This window comes from Musca autumnalis, unplaced genomic scaffold (genome assembly GCF_047663935.1).
Source record: "Musca autumnalis isolate F117 unplaced genomic scaffold, ASM4766393v1 scaffold_1, whole genome shotgun sequence".
NCBI lineage: Eukaryota > Metazoa > Arthropoda > Insecta > Diptera > Muscidae > Musca > Musca autumnalis.
This window is the reverse complement of record NW_027411644.1, coordinates 216,030,026-216,051,500: the sequence shown is the minus strand read 5'-3', so window position 1 is coordinate 216,051,500 and position 21,475 is coordinate 216,030,026. Positions and strand designations below refer to the sequence as shown.

At 38.0% G+C, this 21,475-nt stretch overlaps 1 protein-coding gene across 1 annotated transcript in view; it reads right to left on the bottom strand.

The window, feature by feature from the left end:
* PpD3 (protein phosphatase D3) overlaps window positions 1-16,296 on the bottom strand; it is a 28,881-nt gene extending 12,585 nt beyond the window's left edge. The window contains exons 1-2 of the mRNA XM_073960134.1: window positions 16,120-16,296; window positions 15,549-16,035 (exon numbers count right to left, since the gene is read on the bottom strand). Of these exons, the coding sequence (XP_073816235.1) occupies window positions 15,549-15,729 (181 nt within the window). The 5' untranslated portion in view covers window positions 15,730-16,035; window positions 16,120-16,296. The remainder of the gene's footprint in view (window positions 1-15,548; window positions 16,036-16,119) is intronic.
* Window positions 16,297-21,475: the final 5,179 nt, after the last annotated feature.

The window sequence follows — 21,475 nt, the reverse complement described above, 5'->3', positions numbered from 1 at the left end:
CCCCACCTTGGGCAACTCCCTGTTTCACTCTACGGGGTTTGGACTTCTTATTCCTGAATTCCACGTACGACTGGCGTCCACACATATAGTTGATTATCCAACGTTTCAAGCTTGGCCGGAGGGTTGTCTGCTCAATGTCCTCAAACAGCGTGGAGTGCCTGACTGTATCAAAGGCTTTTGATAAGTCAAGCGCCACCATCACTGTTCTATCGCACGGCCGTCTCTGGTTGAGTCCTTTACAGATATATGTGGTAATGGCGTGCAGCGCTGTTGTCGTGCTGTGCTGCTTACGGAATCCATGCTGATGATCGGCAACTTGATAGCTATTTCTGATACTGGGAAGGACTAAGGCCTCATGGGTCTTTGCTAAGGGCGACAAAAGCGAAATCTGTCTGTAAGATTCACTTTTGCTGGCATCCTTGCCTGGCTTCCGTAGTGCGACCACCCTGCCCATTTTCCAGACTTCGGGAACAACGAGGGTGGCTAGCGACAAGTTGAAGACTTTGGTGAGATACTCGACTCCCGGCTCATCCAGCTGCTTCAACATTACCATGGAGATTCCATCAGGGCCCAACGCTTTGGATGATTTAGCGTTCCTGATGGCATTGGCAACATCATCCATTGTAAATTGTGGTGGTTCATACTCGGCAGGAAGAGATCTGATGCGATGTAATACTCTTCTTTTCGCCCTGTCACTCTAGGGATGCTCGGCAAACTGTCGATTGAAATTACTTGCGCACCTCTTCGGGTCAGTCAACGTAACGTCGCCAAACGTGACTGAGGTCCTATCTTCCCTTCTTCCAGGGTTCGAGAGTGACTTAACCGTTGCCCACAATTCACCTATACCGGCTCCAATGTTGCAGCTCTTCAGATGATTTAACCATTTGTTCCGCTTATGCTCGCCGACCAGCTTGTTAACTTCCAGTGTCAGCTCCCTGACTCTGGAGTCATTGGGGTTGATACGACGAAGCTCATCACGCTCATTTGCTAATCCCGTCGCCTCTGCTGGGAAATTTGGTCTTACTTCGGGTATTCGACCAGCAGGGATATGGCGAGCGGCTGCAGCAGTGATGATGTACGGAACGTCCTTTCCGCTACCCTAACATCAGAAGGATTGGGCAATTCTCTGAATCGGTGATTGGTGAACTCTCTGAAACTCGGCCAATCAGGTTTTTTATGATTGACGAACTTGCGTGTGAAGTCGGGTGGTCTGCTAATGGAGACAATTGTGGGGAGATGGTCTGATCCAAGGGAAATGACGGGTTGTCTGAACACAAATGACTGATGAACACGATTACTTACGAATTGAGTATCCGTTTGGCCAAAACTGTGCACATCGTAAATTTTTTTTCCAAACTAATATCAAGTTCCATGAAGATCCATATCGGGCAAGGCATCACAAAAGCTAAGTTCCCTCAGCCTCTGACTGTACAAAGTATAGTAACATGAGTTACACACAGACACACTTCACCTCTCACTTCACGTTACAAGCATTTTGTTCACCCCATTTACGCTTATTTTTCGAGTATTTTATGGACGGACTAGGGTGAACTCTTTTTAAATACCCTAATGAATTTTTGCCCCAAGAAATTCGCAAAAAGTGGGAGTAAATTGGGTAAAAAATGCTTGAGGCGTGAAGTGAGAGGTGAAGTGTGTCTCAGAACATACCCGTAATGTCCTTAATTTTCAAAAGTTATTACATTTTGGTGGGCCTAATTATTTCACTGGCAGATCCAATCAAAGTCAACTCTAATAATATCCGTAAAACTTAAACATATCCGATCCAAGAAGTGGTGGATTGAGCGCAGTAATAGGACGACATAGTTCATTATGGGACTTGAACTATGTTTGGTAGTCACACCTTTTTTTTTTGTTATCGTGCGCACCAACCATTTTAGTGGGTTAGCGTAGAAAATACAGACTTTGTCTAGAAAAAATGTATATCGTTCATTGTATTTGTATTTCAGAACGATCCTCGAGCAGCCATTAAAATTCAAATGAAAAATGGTAATTCATCCATCTGCTTGGGTTTTAACAAAAAACTTGAGATTTATCATTCTGTTGGCTTGTTTTTTCACACCAAATTGATAAATAACACAAGTTCCGTCAACACTTAAGTATAGGAAAATTCTTTGGAATGGCAATGTCAAGCATGTTACAAATCTTGAGGCGATCATCTATCGAAAATTTAGCGTTACGGACAATAAATATGCAATAATAGCGCGTTGTTGTTGTTGTTGTTGTTGATTTGAAATTATGGAGTTAATGAAGAAATCATTAGAAATTTGCAAAATATTGTGAAAAAATAAGGAATCATGCTGTTGAAAATTTTTAAATAAAGGTTGATTTTCAAATGGTATAAATAATATGTAATACACTTATGTTGAAACAATGGATTTTAGAGTCTTGTAATGCGCGAAAAGTTGTACAATACCATAATATATGAACTCATTAAGTGTTTTATAAGAATTCAGATTTCATTATAATTTAAAAAAAAAAAAATGGTATGTTCCTACAAAAAAAAAATCGAAGACTACACTTCAGAGACAAAGTTTTTTAATATATGAACGGTTGGCATGATACCACTAAGAATCGATAGCTCAGGAATGAAAAGAGAAGAAAATAAAAACAAAACAAGGAAGAAAATATCAGTCAGCTGTGCTGTCAGCCACTCAACCAAAAAAAACCATGGCAGAACTAATTGTAATTGTGCCATGAAAAAAACCAAACAATAATTATGCCGAATATAAAATATATGGTCTGTTCCAGAACTGCAAGAATCTACTAATTTTTACTATTTTTCCGATAACATAAAGGAAAAAAATGTTAGCGTAGTAAAAAATAGTAGCTTATTGCAAGTTCTGGAAAAGAGCAATATTGATTTTCTATTACAAGTTTGCTTTTAAATCTGTAGGTACCGTAATGTGGGGCTATACCAAATTATTGACATATACCAAACATAAAGGACTCGAAATACTCGGAACCAGGCAAGGATGCCAGCAAAAGTGAATCGTACAGACCGATTTCGCTTTTGTCGCCCGTAGCAAAGACACTTGAGGCCTTGCTCCTCCCCAGTATCAGAAATAGCTATCAAGTTGCCGATCATCAACATGGATTCCGTAAGCAGCACAATACGACAACAGCGCTGCACGCCATTACCACATATATCTGTAAAGGACTCAACCAGAGACGGCCGTGCGATAGAACAGTGATGGTGGCGCTTGACTTATCAAAAGCCTTTGATACAGTCAGGCACTCCAAGCTGTTTGAGGACATTGAGCAGACAACCCTCCGGCCAAGCTTGAAACGTTGGATAGTCAACTATATGTGTGGACGCCAGTCGTACGTGGAATTTAGGAATAAGGAGTCCAAACCCCGTAGAGTGAAACAGGGAGTTTCCCAGGGTGGGGTGATATCTCCGGAACTGTTTAACCTCTACCTCTCCAGTATTCCACCCCCTCCAGACGGCATTGAGATCATGACATATGCGGGTGATTGCACGATCGGCAATCCCGATCTGGCGTCGGGTACCTATCCTGATGACATCTGTGAGAGACTGAACGACTATTTAATCTTACCACCTTTTTCCATTCGAGGAATATGCAGATTTCCCCCACAAAATCTACAGCCACTCTGTTCACCACATGGACAGCGCAGTTTGGACGTGAGTTGAATGTCGTGGTCGACGGTAGCAGAATTCCGACCACAAACTGCCCTAAAATTTTGGGGGTCACATTCGACACTACATTCACGTCGTGCGCACACGCCACAGCTATCTGCGACAAGTTGAAAAGTAGGAACAAGGTCCTCAAGTCCCTGGCCGGCAGCACTTGGGGTACAGATATAGAAACCTTGTTGGCCACGTCAGGGTTTAAAATGCTAACGCCATATTAGCAAAAGCACCGAATATTTGCAGCTTTGCCTGCTAAAATTTCTTCGAAATATGTGTAGCATCAATGAACAACGGCAACATGTAGCAACAAATTACACAAACATATTGCAAGCGATGCTGATGCTATTCGATTTTGTCGCTATAATAAAATAGCCAGGCACACGCATACTCATATTTTGCAGCACACATGATCAACACAGAAAAGAGAATAAGCAACAAAGTTTCAACGGCTTAGCCATGTTTTCAGCAAACAATTGTTTTTGAGATCAGGGTTACCAGTGTAATGCATGAAAAGTCACGATATAAATAATTCCGCTTTTTCGTTCAAAGGACATGTGGATTTTTGGTGAAGCCGTTCAATATATCACCAATATTTTTGAAAATTTAACATAGCTGAAGCCAAGGTTTACCCTTTTAGAACACGCGACTTGTGATTGTATATTATACAAATTAAATGTTTATGGATAAAATGAAATGTTTTTGGACGTGACAAAAAATATTGGCCTCAAAAGTTAATTTGCGTGGAAGCTGTGGCTATATTTATGTTAGAAAATGGGTAAAAATGGGTTGAAGCCAACGTGTCTTTTTTTGTTTTCTCTCGATTTGTGAGTAAACCACACTTCTCACGATTTTCCTGTCAAAGTAAAAGTAGAAGCCAACTAAATAAGGATAATCTCACTAATGTATAACTTTTCAAAATTTCATCAGCGTCTACCAATAAATGACGCTGACATTTTGAAGCCAAATTTACAGTGTTTTTGACATTTTCTTCTAGTCGCGTTCCGCAAACAGATTTTTCAAAAAGGCTTTAATAGGATTATAGTACTTGCGATTCTGAGCTTTTTGATACGTATATCGTGAATGTAGCCTCCACAGCTTCACAGAAATATGTATCGAAATGACGAAATTTTGTGTGAATATTTTTCTAAAAATCATATTATTCGGGCCTAATTTTTACAATTGTCATTCGATTTCCTCGTACTTGATTGCACATTTTAGTTTTTTACGTTCCGGATCTAATAAATCATTCTCCGTGAAAATCCATCCACTAAAACGCGAGTTACAAGAAAATCCAAAGTAGAAAAATCACCTAAAATTGTTTTTGGAATGAAACAACTAATACAGCATCTTTGTTTTAGCGGAAACAGAGATTTGAAAACTTCACTGATAAGGGAGCTACATTCATTTTATCCCAAAAAATAGTGTGTGATGCTACATCCACGGTTCTTCGTTGACCGCCTTGAAATAGATATATATCTATGTAGATTTTTATGGTGGACACTGAAATCGGATGCGGACAAAAAGCATACGCACTCTGCGCAAGTTAGCGACGTTATATAGGTTTTTAGGCACTAAGATGCAGCCGATGCTACATCTTAGCCACCAAATTAAATTTCGAAAACTATATTCAAATTAAAAGATACGGTATTACTGTACATGAAAATCACATGCGGACAAACTGATTTTGATAATTACGCGATTTACACGTATTTAAAAATGCATATAAATAAAAATGGGTTATTTGACCTCTATTTCCATGTCAGAAGCTTTGACATATATCCCCATCAACCCAATTAGCTTCCCTAATGGGAAAGCTTTAATATGAATGTCAATAAAGCAAAATCCGTCTATTTTGTTGGGAGATTTAAGCAAAATGAAGGAAGTATTCCTATAAATTTTTACAATATTTTCCACTACATAATGCATGTGAAAAATATTTTTTTAAACAAAAAATTATTTTTTTGACCGAAATATGTGCTTATTTTGGCTGTAACATCCAAACTATAACACCAATCTGTATGATTGTAGTCTCATTTGATTTGCCGTGAAGTTTGGATCCACAACAATTTTTTTTGTAATTTTATGACCACTAAATGGGCCTTAATTTTGAAAAAAGTAGACTTATATTCAATAATTTATCAATTTTTTGTACATTCCGCGAATTCTGTGTAACATTTTGCAGGTATTATGCAATCTACTCGCTGAAGTAACTTCGAGAGAACTTTTTTGTAACAATTGTGCTCATTAAAATAATTAGCGTTTTTATAATATTTTCTTTCTTAAAAAGCGAAATAAAAGCGCCATAACTTTTGTCCGCAACAACCAAAAATTGGCTCGCGACCAGATTCGTACTCGGAATTTTTTTCATAACCTACATATCAAAAATCGTTGATGTAGCGCGAAAAAAATTTATCCTTTTTTTCTGAAATGGAATATGAAATAATTGACAATATTCCTGATATATTTTTTCTATTTTTAAACAATAATAATTAGTATTCTTTAGGTTCTACCGTATGATGGAGGCATTTTGACATTAAATTACACCTTTTTTATTACTGCGTTGGCAACTCTAATCACAAAATCACAGTCGGTTGCTAATTCGCTGCTACGAATGGTCAGCCGACTGCTAAATATGTAGCGTGGTTGTCGATTATGCCTAACGAAAAAAAGATTAGGCGTAAAAAAAGAAATAAGCAAAAATGTACAAAAATAAATATGCGTTCGGTGGCTTATTTAGCCGTGTGTGTCAATGTTGTGTAGCAGTTGAAGTGTACAGCTAATGCTAATGTATTTAAACGCTGGCTTTTAAACCCTGGGCCACGTATAACGCGATAGGTCGGTCTGTGGTAAGCTATGCAGCTCCAGTCTGGTCCCCGAGATTGTGTGATTCGAACTGGAAAAAGATTCAAACTTGCCAGAATGCCGCACTGAGAACAGCGACAGGGTGCCTCCTCAAATCTTCAGTGGACCATCTACATGAGGAGGCAAAAATTCTTCCTGTAAAGCAACACAATGAGATGCTTTCGTTGCAGTACCTGCTTGGATGTTATCGTGTGAGCCATCCCAATCACCATCTTGTGGGTAGGCCTGTCACTTTCAGGCAGATCAGGAAGGATATCCATGCTCTAGAGGGAGAGGTCCAACGATACCGGAGAGAACCCCTAGATCAACAAGCATATCTAGCAGGTTTGAATAGCAATCACACGGACGCAGTTCAAAGACCTTAAGCAATTATAGTGTGAATAAAGTACTCGGAGTACATCCCCCATCTATTGCAGCTGAGGAGCGTCAGCTGCCACGACAAACCAGAGTAGTTTTGGCTCAACTACGCTCGGGATATTGCAGTCGCCTAAATTCGTATTGGGCGGAAATCGATCGCGCCGTGCAAGACATATGCCCAGTATGCGGCATGGGCCCGCACGACGCACAACACCTTTTTAACTGCCCCGCCAAACCTACCCATCTAACTCCAGTGTTTTTCAGGCAGAAGTTTTTGCGGTTTTGAAGGCCTTGGAATTAATAGTGGGAATGACGGACCTTATAGATAAGGCAGTCACTGTTTACGTGGACAGTCAGGCTGCCCTAAAAGCGTTAGGGTCATACAGTATTAAATCCAGGATTGTTCAAAGATGCAGGTCTCTCTTAAAAACATGTAGCATAGTTGTTAGGTTTTGTTGGGTTCCAGGGCATTGCAATGTCGAGGGAAACGAGATAGTTGATGAACTGGCTAGAAGAGGATCCAATCCTCGGACCTCACGGTAGAGGATAGTGTCAAGCCACCTCTCTGCTTCTTCCTCGACAAACTCAGTAAGCTCTACGCAGAGGAAACCGTTAAAGTTTGGCAGGATGTGCCTGGTTGTATGGTATCTAAGTCAATCTGGCCGGTTATCTCACGGCGTAGAACTTCGTCCCTCCTCTCGCTATGCAAATCAGTAATCAGAACCGCAAGTGGGATGGCAATAACATTGAGTACTGTAGGTTATGTGAGGATGAGGAGGAAACGGAGACAATCGAGCACCTTCTATGCAGATGTCCTAGACTGATGGTCAAAAGACATAGACTATTTGGTGTACATGTGATTGAATCTCTTTCCTACTTCGCCTCTATTGACCCCACAGTGTTGGTGGTTTACTGCAAGAGCCTTAAGATGCTCTGGGGCAGGCCAACACAGACCTAAAACCATTAGTAACTAAATCGTAGTTAGCTACTAAACCATCTTCTCTCTTTAAATAACCTGACTTCTCCAATATAATCACTAATCATTCTAATTATTCTTATTCTTCTCTCTTGTCATACCAACTTCCGCTTCCCTTCCTGTCCAACCTTTCCAACCTAATCACTTTCCTCCCACACAGCACATCACATCAACAAACATATATCATCATCCACAGGCATACAGCACCGTACAGCTCTATCCACAACAGGCACCTCATCACTTGTCCTCCACATCACCAATACCTTCACATACACTATCATCATCTAAATAGCCACCCAGCTAACATTTTTTTCCGAATTCGTATCGAATTCGGACAGAATTTCTGAAAAAATATCCGATTCTGATGCCGAATTCGTACCGAATTCGGTACGAAAGTTGTATGGACGTGGTCACCGAATTCGGAAAGAATTTTCTAAGGAAATTCTTAAAAAGTATTAGAGTTTCGCGACGAATTCGGTCCGTATTCGGAAGTAAATTCTTGGAAAATTCGGAGAAAAATTTAGATTTTCTGACAGAATTCGGTCCGAATTCGGAAGAAAATTCTGGAAAATTCGATGAAAAATTTAGATTTTCTTAAGAAAATCCGTCCGAATTCGGAAGGAAATTCTGGAAAAATTCGGAGAAAAGTTCAGATTTTCTGAAAAAATCGGAAACAATTCTGACGCTGACGCCTTTGATATTGACACAACACGTGTACTGTACTGAACAACCCCCACTCAGAGACAATTTTCTTTTAATGTACTATTTATGGAAGATTATAATTTCAAACTTTCTAATGATTTTGCCTGTTGTTATCATTTTATGATTAACAGTAGAACAATGTGCAGAAGTAAGTCGAAGCTATCAACACTAGCTTGAATTATTATATGTTGCATTTATATTTAAAAAATTGTAAATTTGTATATGCGAATTTTAAGACCAGTAATTCTGTTCTTCGACATCAACCGAAAAAAAATTCCCTTAGAAAATCCATTAGAAATCGGAACGAATTCGGAATGACGATTCTTAAGATTCTTTAGAAAATGTGCAGAGATTCTTAAAATAAAGTTATAGAAAATCGGCCCAATTTCTAGGAAAATATTAGAGAAATCGGCCACATTTCTAAAAAAAAATTCAGAAAATCTCAGAAAAAATCTGATATCAGAGCCCTCGGAAAAAATTGTTAGCTGGGCACGTATCATCATCTACAGATATATATATAACATATCTCCTTGTCATCACCTGAATGCACAAATCACCATATAGCCATCAGTTACACATCACCACAATCTAAAAGCACAGCACATCAACAGACTTATATCATCACCCACAGTCACACAGCACCACATAGCTCTATCCACAACAGGCACCACATCACTTGTCCTCCACACCACCATTATCTTCACATCAGTTACATATCATCACCATCTACAACTCAACCAACATCAACACACATAGCCATATCCAGCATCTACAATCAAATAGCCCAGACCACACATCAATACAACATCTTTCACCTCTACAACACAAATAATTTAATAGTTTGGATGATCACAATGGACCTCAAGGTCTCCGAGTGGAGTAGCTGTCAACATGGCAGCTGCGCATCCTGAACCTAACCTAACCTAACTCCAGTGGAGCTACCCGAAGGAGTGGACCAATATAGTCCATATTCCAACCTGATACATAGCTGGATGAAATAATATTGATGTGCAATGTCTGCATCAATCAGAAACACCGTGCAAGAATTATCTTGCGGATTTGCCATTTTGGGTGGTGCCGTCAGGGTTTCATGGAAAATTTTGCCCAATATCTCAGGAAGTATGGACTTGCGCAAGAAAAAAAATTGTACCGTCGTAAAGGGAGCCGCATGGGCAACCTGCTGAAAAAAATTTCAAGACGATCCGAGAGGAGCTCTTGAACTTCACTTTATCCTAATTTTGTGTGGGAGGTACCCGAAGGAGTGGACCGATATAGTCCATATTCCAACCTTATACATGACTGGATGAAATAATATGATGTGCACAGTCTGCACCAATCAGAAACTCCCTGCGAGAATTATCTTGCGGATTTTCCATTTTGGGTGGTGCCGTCAAGGGTTTCTTGGAACATTTTACCCAATATCTCAGGAAGTATGGACTTGCACAAGAAAAAAATTGTACCGTCGTAAAGGGAGCCGCATGGACAACCTGCTGAAAAAATTTCAAGACGATCAGAGAGGAGCTCTTCAACTTCACTTTATCCGAATTTTATGTGGGAGGTACCCGAAGGAGTGGACCGATATAGTCTATATTCGAACTCGATTAATATCTGCAAGGAATAATATGATGTGCAAAATTTGGACCAAATCGATTGCTTATCTTTCACACAAGTTTTCAGAAAAATGTTGAACTTTTGTGAGGGAGGTACCTGAAGGAATGGACCGAAGGCCACATTTTGGAACAAACGGCAGATCCGTTCGAGAGTTATCTTGCGCTCTAACCACTACACACGGTGTCATAGGAGTTTTTTTTTTTTGTAACTTTAAGGCTATTTTTCTGGAAGTATGAACTTGCCCCTGATGAAACTTATACCGTCGTATGACGGGCGGTGAATACAGGTTGCTACAACAACCAGAACATTTCTGAAAGAAATAGTGCTTCTTCAGAGACTTTCTGAAAAAATTGTGCTTCTCTAGAGTCTTTCTGAAAGAAAGGGAGCTTCTCCAGAGCATTTCTGAAAAAAGGTGCTTCTCCAGATCATTTTCGATGAAAGAAAGGGTGCTTCTATAAGGCCTTTCAGAAAGAAAGGGTGCTTTAATAAGGCTTTTCTGAAAGAAAGGGCGATTCTATAAGACTTTCTGAAAGAAAGGGCGCTTTTCTAGAGCCCTTCTGAAAGGGTGCTTCTCTAGAGCATTTCTGAAAGAAATAGTGTTTCTTCAGAGACTTTCTGAAAAAATGGTGCTTCTCTAGAGCCTTTCTGAAAGAAAGGGTGCTTCTCTAGAACCTTTTTGAAAGAAAGGGTGCTTCTCTAGAGCTTTTCTGAAAGAAAGGGTGCTTCTCTAGAGCCTTTCTGAAAGAAAGGGTGCTTCTCTAGAGCCTTTCTGAAAGCAAGGGTGCTTCTCTAGAGCCTTTCTGAAAGCAAGGGTGCTTCTCTAGAGCCTCTCTGAAAGAATCCCTTCAAGAGTTATCGTGCGTACAAATTTTCCGAAATTTTGTGAGGGAGGTACCGGACTTCGACTTAAACTAAGTTTGAACAAAATACAGTTCGAGAATTATCGTGCGCACTATCCAACCAGACAGACATACGAACATGGCTAAATCGACTCAAAATTGTCTGAAACTAATTTTGTCCAAACATACTTGGGGCACATTTTTGGCCTTCGAAAGTTAAAAAGCAAGACGGATTTGGATTAATATACCTAATATACCCAGGTAATTTGCGACCGTAATTGTTCTAAAGACCATATGGTAAACAGTGTGCCCGTAGATTTTGTGGTGGATATTTGCATGTTCCTCGCGTGGAAAAGTGCAGTATGATTGATGGTGTCTGGAGAGTTGGAATATAGGAAAGGTAGAGGTTAAACTGTTCTAGAGATTTCTCTGCTCTTTGGGAAACTCCCTGCTTCACACTACGGTGCTTCAGCTTCTTGTTACTTAATTCTACTTTGGACAGGCACTTACACATATAAATGATTATACGGTAAAACATTTGCTCTATTTCCGCATGCAGAAATCACGATGATGATCGGGCTGGCGGATAGTTATACCTGATACCTGACAAAGTGGATAATTATACTTGATGTTGGGGGTTTGTTCTACTTGTGACAAGCTTTTCCGCCAAACGCAATAATATTTCGTATTAAGAGAATGTAAAGAATAAAAAAGTTGAGCCTTTTGCATTTTTGATTTTTTATAAAACAAGTCAAAAATTATCGATCAACTTTGCCGACAGTGATATATCCTCAGGCTGTAACACAATGAAAAGAAGAAAATGGGTTGTTTTTTTCAATACATTACTGTTGTAATAAGAACTGCGAAAAATATCCGAAAAAAGTTTACGGCGAACAGATTCTGAGCCAGTTCTTAGTCCTAAATATTTGAACTTTTCTGAGGGAGGTTGTGGAAGAAGTAGGCTGATATAGTCCTTCTTCTAATTTGACGTATGTTTGGAAGAACGATTGTGATGTACAAAGAATGGACCAAATCGGGGACTTCTTTTAAGTTGGTGGCCTAATGCTTTTTAAGCTTTAGGGTAATTAGACAATTAGCACTTACACACGATAAAAATTATCCTATCGTAATATGAGCCAAAAGGACTACCTGCTGTAAACATTTCCAAATGGTCCTACACATGTCTCTAAACTGCACATTCCCGAAATGTTTTGAAATTTTGTGTGGTAGGTACGACGAAGTAGTGAACCGATATAGTTCATATTCGAACATAATTTAAGTGTGAGTGAAATATTACACCGCTACAAGGTTTGGACCAATGCCAATCACCCCTTTCGATAGTTGTAGTGCCCGTCAGGCACTTTAGTTGCTGTTGTAGCAACCAAACCAAACCCAACAGTGTTCATTATTGTGTGTTTACTTTTTGTTTTCAGTAAGGCTGAGTTCAATCGACTGCTGCATTGGATTGGTTATTCTTACAAAGTCGAGGATGGTTATAGCAAATGTAGAAAAGAGTCTGGTTGCCGTTTATCAACATTTTTTCATAAAAAAAACGATTTTCCTATTTTGAGTTTTGAGCAACTTTATGCCTAAGTTTCACCTCGGTGCGTCCGTACAAAAAAAAAAAAATTAATCAAACTCGTCAGTTGTACTTGTTTTTGTTTTAAATTGATAATCTGAGGGTATACTCGTACATATATTTCGGCAAAATCTACTGAAACTTTCTAAATTCTTTCTGTTGTTGTTGTTCTTTTTGATATAAGATACAGCAGATTCAATACGGAACATCAATTTTACATCGCATTGCATTACAAATTGTCTTAGAGAAAAGAACAGATAAGCATATAGGGGGTCCTAGTATAGGAAAAGTTGAAAAATTTAGCAAATTTTATTAATTTTTAGTGGTATAGGAAATTACCCTCGGAGTCGACTCCGGAGTCGGAGTCGTGACAAAAAACTGGCCTGGAGTCGGAGTCGAAGGAAAAATGGCTCGACTCCGAAACCCTGGTTCCAAATATACTTAGGGAAGATCTTTTAGAAGATTTACAGGCCATTTTATAGAAGACTCACTGGTCTTCTCTTGTTGTTTTTTATTAGAAGTCATTTATGTCTGCTGTGAAAGAACCTGTTGGACTTCTATGAAAGACCTTGTAGTACTTTAAGGGAAATCATACGAAAGACCTACTAGACTTCTGCTGAATTTGTATGAGAAAAGTTAGAATCTTCTTAAAGACGATGTTCCAGCTATTTTTTAAACGACATATTCGGTCTTTTGAAGGGGTTTGCTACATGTTCTGAAGTGTGAAGTATTCTGAAGTGCTTGTTACGTTGTATTCCGTATTGTCAACGAGAAAAAATTGGTATCCTCCCAATGTAATGTATCTTGAAAGTTCAAAGTGAGATGACTGTAATTTAAGTTGTGAATTCTATTTTATCTATTTTCGGAGTCGACTCCGGAGTTGGAGTCGGAGTCGAGAAAAAAAATGGACTGGAGTCGGAGTCGGAGTCTGACCAAAAATGGCTCGACTCCGAAGCCCTGGACAGGACAGTTGAAAAGGTTCAGTGTGTCGTGCGAGGTTCAGTGTGTCATGCTTCATACACTGTATGTGTGGCACATTAGTTGGTCACTGTTGATTTTTCAGAGCTTTCGTCTAATGGTGCATAAGCTCTAAAACTCAGGAAGCATGGACTTGCCATGAAAATCATTATATCGCTTTAAACAGGACCACAGTAATGAAGTATTTTTGTTAAAAATGTATAAACGATCCTCAAACATCATTGAGCTGTTGCGGGGGAGGTACCCGAAGAAGTTCTGCAATGTAGACCATTTGGAACTTGCGGTACGTTTAGAATAAATTTTACGATGTTCAAAGTCTCAATAAATCGGATTCTCAATTCGTGAGTTGTGCTTATCAGTCATTTTGGTGCGGCTGGGATACTTGCTTCGGAAAAATTGAACCGTTGTGAAAGGGGCCGCGATCACAACTTGCCGGAAAAACTCAGGACGATCCTAGGGGGGTTTTTAAACTACACATGTGCCAAAAATGTTGACATTTTGTGTGGGAGGTACCCGAACATAGTTCATATTCGAACCCGGTCTATGTCTCAATGAAATATTTCAGCTGTGCCGACAGAGATACACCCTAAGCCTCGAAGCTGAAGAAAAGAAGCAAACACAAAACTTCTACTGTCTATAGGAGTTTCTTGAGTTTTTAAGGGCCAATTTCTCAGGAAGTAACTAGGACCCATACACAACAAATTTAAAAACCATCCCAAACAAGTCCTTTAACTGCACTCTTTCCACACTTTGTGTGGGAGGTACCTGAAAGAGTGGTACAACGTGTGAAAAAAATCGCTGAAGACACCGATGAAAGGAAAGCATTTTGCTATAATTGAGGAAATAAAAGAAAAATCGAAGCGGAAGCTGTTGTCTATAACAACAAACGCTTTTCAGAAGTGTTTTGAGGATTGGAATACCCGCTGCCATAAGTGCATTATATCTGAGGAGGGTTACTTTTAAGAGGACAAAATCAGGTTATAATGGTTATTTTTTAATCAGGCCTGGTATATCTAAAACTAAATCGATTCTCACCAAAAGTAATATCGATTCTCCCACGGCTAAAAATGATCTTCCCCAATGTTCAGTCGAATCGGACATGCATAAATCGACTCTGTTAGTTTAAGGTCTCATTGTTGTAGTATCAGAACGACCTCTAAGAGCCGAATCACTGCATATCTCTTCGTCTTATATTTATTTAACAATTTGCAGTTTTACCTATGGGTTGATGTAAAATATGGAACAAGTCCAGTCTAGGACTCGGCACGGGATTATGTTATGTATACCACAAATAGCCCTTGTGTCCTGAGTATAACAATATAAATTTTGTCTTGGGCATTAAAACAAAAAATTAAAATTTTTTGCGGGTGGCTCGCATCGGGCGGGATTTTAAAACGCTGTTAAATCTCTTTGTAAGAAATAAAAGTTTTTGTTGGTGGCCAGCCTTTGGTCGCTAACTTAAGGCTTTCACCTATGGACAGGGTCCCGGTAGGATTATATCTTCCCTTTAAAAACCAAAAGTTTTTCCAACACTAGCTAGTTGCAATCAAGACATCCAGAATACTTTAAAAGGGATATCCTTTGTGGTAATCGATTCGATTTACCTTAACTAAGAGATGTACCCATTCATACTTTCAAAAACATGATTGGACATTTCCCTGTTCCAATTGGAATATTAAAACAAAGAATATACATATGTATGTGTTAAATTATAAAAATAGCATATAATTTTCACCTGGTTTACACTACACAGCAGAAGAAAAACTGCACGTGCTTTTTATGGGAACATATTAAATCAATGTGTTATTACCGCATACAAATTGTTTTCACAGCTTTCCCTAAACATCAATAAACAATTTAATTTTATCTTTGAGTTATTCAATTACGGAATATGCCATCTTAATATGTATAGGTTTAACTCATTAGCAATTCACAAACAGTTGTCGTCAAACGGGTCATCATAATACTCACCCTTAAGATAATCATTTCCCTGATTTTTATATTGATCGGCTAAAGCAATTATATCATCCTGAGCAGGTTCTGTTATGGTGACGACAGGTGCATTTAATGTGGATTGTGGAGTATTACTGGAACCACATGCTTTCTGGTCCTCATTATTGTTTTGTTCCTGCATTATTTCAACAGCTGACATTCTTGTTTTTTCTTTTGTATTCTCTGTACTTCTTTTTACTTAATTATTTTTTTTTTGTGATTTTTGTAAATTTGAAATAAAATCTCACTCCCTTTTCTGAATTAGAAAAAAATTCGTTGTAAAAGGAAAAAAATTTGCGCTTTGCAAATTCTTGTTACGATTGCTTTTAGTTTCACCGTGTTTTGTTGTATTCGGTCCTTTAGAGTCCTACACCACCAACATAACTATTGACTTTCCAAGTCTCCACTGCTGGCTGCTTGGCTGCTGTTCTTTTCTTCTGGGGGGGAGAGACGTCGTTTTGCAACACTGTTATAATTGTGAAAAAAGCAAATAGTAAGAATAATATTTACAATTGCACTGTTTATTCTGCGGTATCATAATTCAACTCACCCGCTTAATATTAGTTATTTCTTACAAGATTTATAATAAAAAATGTCCCGCACGGTTAATTTTTTCAAAAGAAAAAGGATGTAGCAAAATGTCGTGCTGAGGTTAACTAACAACACTGTTTCAATTCGTCTTGTTTGTCAATTATCATGTTCCTCTTTAGGTTGTCAAAGTGAAGGCGTGATTACATAGAAATATTTTGCATGAAGCTCTACGGCGACATGTTAAATGATTACTACACTTTGGTAATAAAGCCGACCTTCTATATGGCTTGGTTATATGGTTGCCTTGGGCTGGATTTTTGTTCTATGAAAATTTTTAATGAAAAATATTTCCTTTATAAAATTTTTTATACCCTCAGCCTTTAGGCTATGAAGGGTATATACACTTTCATACGGGCAAAATGTGCCTCATCGAAATAATGGTTTTAGACCCCAAGTATGTTTGGACGAAATGTGTTTCAGACAATTTGGAATCGATTGAGCAATGTCCGTCCGTCTGGCTGGCTGGAGCGCACGATAACTCTCGAACGGATGAACCGATTCGGTTCAAATTTTGGCTTTCGTAATATTTTGCCCAAACTTAGTTTAAGTTCGAAGATGAGCTATATCGGTCCACTCCTTCCGGTACCTCCCCCACAAAAGTTCGAAAATGTTCGGAAAATTTGTGCGCACGATAACTCTTGAAGGGAGTAACCGATATGGTCCATACTTTGCCCATCGTGGAGCGGGTACCAGACTTAGATCAGGTTTTAATATGGACTCAATTGGTCCACTCCGTCGGGTACCTCCCACACAAAAATATGGAAAAGTTCAGTTTAGGACCATCTCTCGAATCGCTTTGATTTTTGCTTTAGCAACTTGTATTCACTGCCCTCCATACGACGGTATAAGTTTCATCAGGGGCAAGTCCATACTTCCTGAGAAAATAGCCTGAAAGTTGCAAAAAACCCCTATGACACCGTGTGAGGAGGTTGGAGGGCAAAATAACTCTCGAACAGGTCTGCCGATTCGGTCCAAAGTTTGGTCTTAGTAATATTTTGTCCAAACATAGTTTAAGTTCGAAGATAAGCCATATCGGTCCACTCCTTCAGGTACCTCCCCCACAAAAGTTCAAAAATGTTCGGTAAAATTGTGCGTACGATAACTCTTGAAGAGAGTGGCCGAATTGGACCATACTTTAGACATCATAATATATCATGGTGTAAGAAAGAAGGTGATACAATAATAGCAACCTATGTCTTCATTTGCTGTCAAAACATATTTTTAATCAAAAATAAATAACAAATATTTCGCTTCTATAAAAAATATCTGTGTACAACATCTTTGTTTAAGCTTCGCGAATAATATTTTAACGTTTTCTTCCAACTTTTGTGGATATTTCGCGCAAAAAAAATTTGACAGCAAATGAAGACTACAACCTAACGTCAACTATTGGATCACCTTGTTAAATTCGCCTTGCACTTTAAGACCTGCTTTCGAATCACTTTGATTTTTGTTGAAGCCACTTGCATTCGCTGCCTCAATTGCGATGGTAAAAGTTGTTTCAGGGGCAAGTCCATACTTCTTGAGCAAACATCCCTGAAGTTGTAAAAAACCCCTATGGTACCATATGTAGTGGCTGGAGATCCATTCTTTTTAGTATCTCCTCCGCAAAACTTCTTGAGCAAACATCCCTGAAGTTGTAAAAAAACCCTATGGTACCATATGTAGTGGCTGGAGATCCATTCTTTTTAGTATCTCCTCCGCAAAACTTTTGATCTCTAATCCTAATCAACATTTTTGTCAGTTCAAACGCCCAAAATTCCTTAAATAAATGCGTTTTTTTGGGAAAAAATTGTTTCAATATACACAGGCTGAGGGTATATCTCTGTCGGCCAAGCCGACTGATACTTTTTTACTTGTTCATTTGACACATTTTTCCTTTATAAAAGTCTTATGAATATTTTCATTAACATGAAAATGAGTTTATAGGTAATAGTACGGTTACACTAGAGTTTTTTACCGGGTTAACCCACTTCCAGAGGATTTGTTTGACGTAAGCGGGCCCAGCAAAAAGTTTTCATCCGCGGATGCAGTTGAATCACTACAAGTGTACAGTACAAGTTCCGTTGGAGTACATTATTTTCTATGAATTCACTTATGAATTTTACAAGGGAGCGCGCAGCTAGGATGCGCTCCATTTTGCTTCCACAGCACACAGCTAGGATGCACTCCATTTTCGATCCAAATCACAGCTTTTGATGTACATATTTTGGATTGAATTTAAAGGCATTCTGCGGATTGCATTTTTAGTCAGTATACTGATGCAATAAAAATGCAAGCCATTGCGAAATATCCCAGAATAAATAAAATCATGGTTTAATAAGAAAGGTTAGCCAAAGCTGTATGTCAATTTAAATTTTTTCATTCGAGTATGCCTAAAACTTCAAAACAATATAAACAAACTGTGTATGTGTGTGTGGCGTTTGAATAATATGCCAAACAATTTTAAAAACAATCGAATTCAATGATTTTTAAAATTGTTTTTAGACCATTTGTATGGAAGAAATTTGTGAGATTTCCATTGAAACAATCAGTTTATCATATTCACAACTCGATTATGTGGAGAAAACTTAACTCTTCATTAATTTTTCGCGTTGTTTATAAAATGCTCAAAAAATGCATTGTAAACAAACCCACTTGTTGCTTCTATTTTGAAGTTTTAGGAATTCAAGAAAAATAAGGGTTCTATAGATTTTTTTCATTTAAATCTACCTCTTTACTTATACCATGAATAAAATGCATATATTATTTATTATTTGTAAAACAATAATACAAAGAACTTTATTATATAAACACAAATTAAAAAAAAGTTTCCATTAAATTCAATCACATTTGAGATTACTTTCTCCGTTCTCCAATTAATCCAAGCGCATCTGATTTTGCTTCATCATCCAAAAGGTTTTTTATGTTGCCTTCCCATCACTAGTTCAGCTTTCGACATGGACACCAACTCTGCTCCATTAAAAATTTCCGTCTCGTGAATTACCGCAAAAATGTTCGCAACATAAGTTTTTATTTCTTTAGTTTATAACAAATTTTCCGAAATGTATACACTTTTGTTTGTCTTTTGAAGAAATGTGTAGGGATCAACCAACTGGTTTTTTTCCGTAGGGATCTCTACAGCAACTGCTCATAAAATGTATCGAACGGAGTGCATTTTTCATAACACTGTTGGACTACATCGAAAGATGTTGTGAAATCATAACTCTAATTGCACAACTTCCAAAATTTTTTAATGGGGTGTATAAGAGGTGTGAAGGGGGTGAAACTCTGTACACAAGGTTCTGTATTCTGAAATTATTCTTTGTGTTTAAATTCGTAATGCCGGGCATACACTATGGGCATGCAGGACAGCATTTGTAATAGTATTAGTAAATTTTGAAGTTTTTGTCAATGTATTTGAGAGTAGTTTTGGCAGGATTGAAATCAAAATAGTTTTGATTTTGTAAATGAACCCCTTTCAATCCGATGAATATTGTTTATTTTCCAAGTAACCAACAAATAATTTTTGAAAACAACAAATATTATTTGTGAGGAAATTAAAAAAATTGGAAACTTCAACCCAAATTCGAGTTTTGGAGGAAAATTCATCATTTTTGGAATATGGATTGAAGGAATGCCACACACTATTCAATCACACACATACACAAGGGTTCATTTGGCAGTCCAGTTTGGCAGTATAGTGTATGCCCCGCATAACTCTCAAACCAATGCAAAGCAATGAAAATATTAAAATTTTCATATGATTTCATAAAGCTGAAAACACATCTAACGTTTGAGTAAGGTTTTGTGTTGAGCGTTAAAAAAACAACAACAGGTCGACGCCGACACCAAAGTCCAGCGTTGATCTGTGTGTCGCCATATATTTCAAATGAATTTGAATTTTTCGGCATCATGCCCAACAGTATAAAAACGGCCAAAACGACACAAAATTTTACCCAAACGTTGTATCTGTTTTCAGCTTAAATATGTGTGGACTTCAATGAAAATTTTAAGCTGAAAACACATCCGTTTTTACACTATTGGACATGATGCCGAAAAATTCAAACTCATTTGAAATATATGCCGCCAGGCCTTAAAGGCTTGGGTACATAAGCTGCCTTGCCTAATTGCCTTGCTTTCCTGCTTCATATCTGACATAATAAAAATAAAAGAATAAAGAAGGCCGAGCCAATTTCGAACTATGTTGCCCTTTTCTCTTTTATTCTATTATCAGAAGCAAGCAAGGCAGCTTATGTACTCACCCCTTAAGGCCTGGGTACATAAGCTACTTCGCCTTCTTGCTTCTGATAAAAGAATAAAAAAGAAAAGGGCATCCCAGTTCGAAATTTGCTCGGCCTTCTTTATTCTTTTATTTTTATTATGTCAGAAATGAAGCAGGAAAGTAAAACCGAAAACACATTTATCTATCAGAAATGACACAAAACTTTACTCAAACGTTGGATGTGTTTTCAGCTTAAGGCAACCAAGCGAAGCAGCTTATGTACCCAGGCCTTTAAAGCTTAAAACAGATACAACGTTTGATTAAAGTTTTGCGTTGGGCGTCGAGAAAAAAACAACAAGCACAGGGCGACGACGATACCAAAGTCCAGCGTTTATCTGTTTGTCGGCATATATTTCAAATGAATTTGAATTTTTCGGCATCATGCCCAACAGTGTAAAAACGGCCAAAACGACACAAAACTTTACCCAAACGTTGTATGTGTTTCTAGCTTTAAAGCAACAACCACATGAAAAGAGTGCAAGCATGGTTTAATAAGAAAGGTTAGCCAAAGCTTTATGTCAATTTAAATTTTTTCATTCCAGTATTCCTAAAACTTCAAAACAAAATACACAAAATGTGTATGTGTGTGTGTGGTGTTTGAATAATATGCCAAACAATTTTAAAAACAATCGAATTTAATGATTTTCAAAATAGTTTTTAGGCCATTTGTATGGAAAAATTTCGTCAGATTTGCATTGAAACAATATTTTTATCATATTCACAACTCGATTATGTGGATAAAACTTAACACTTCATTCATTTTTATCGTTTTTTATAAAATGCTCAAAAAATGCATTGTAAACAAACCCACTTGTTGCTTTTATTTTGAAGTTTTAGGAATTCAGGAAAAACAAGGGTTCTATAGATTTTTTTCATTTAAATCTACCTCTTTACTTATACCATGAGTGCAAGTGATGCCAACTTTTCTTTTGATGTTTTTATTTGATTCTTGTTTTTAACGTGTGACGCTAAAATCAACCATTATCAACGAATATGTTATGCTTGGTTTACATTTACGAAATCCACTCGATTTCAACTGTTAAATCCATAG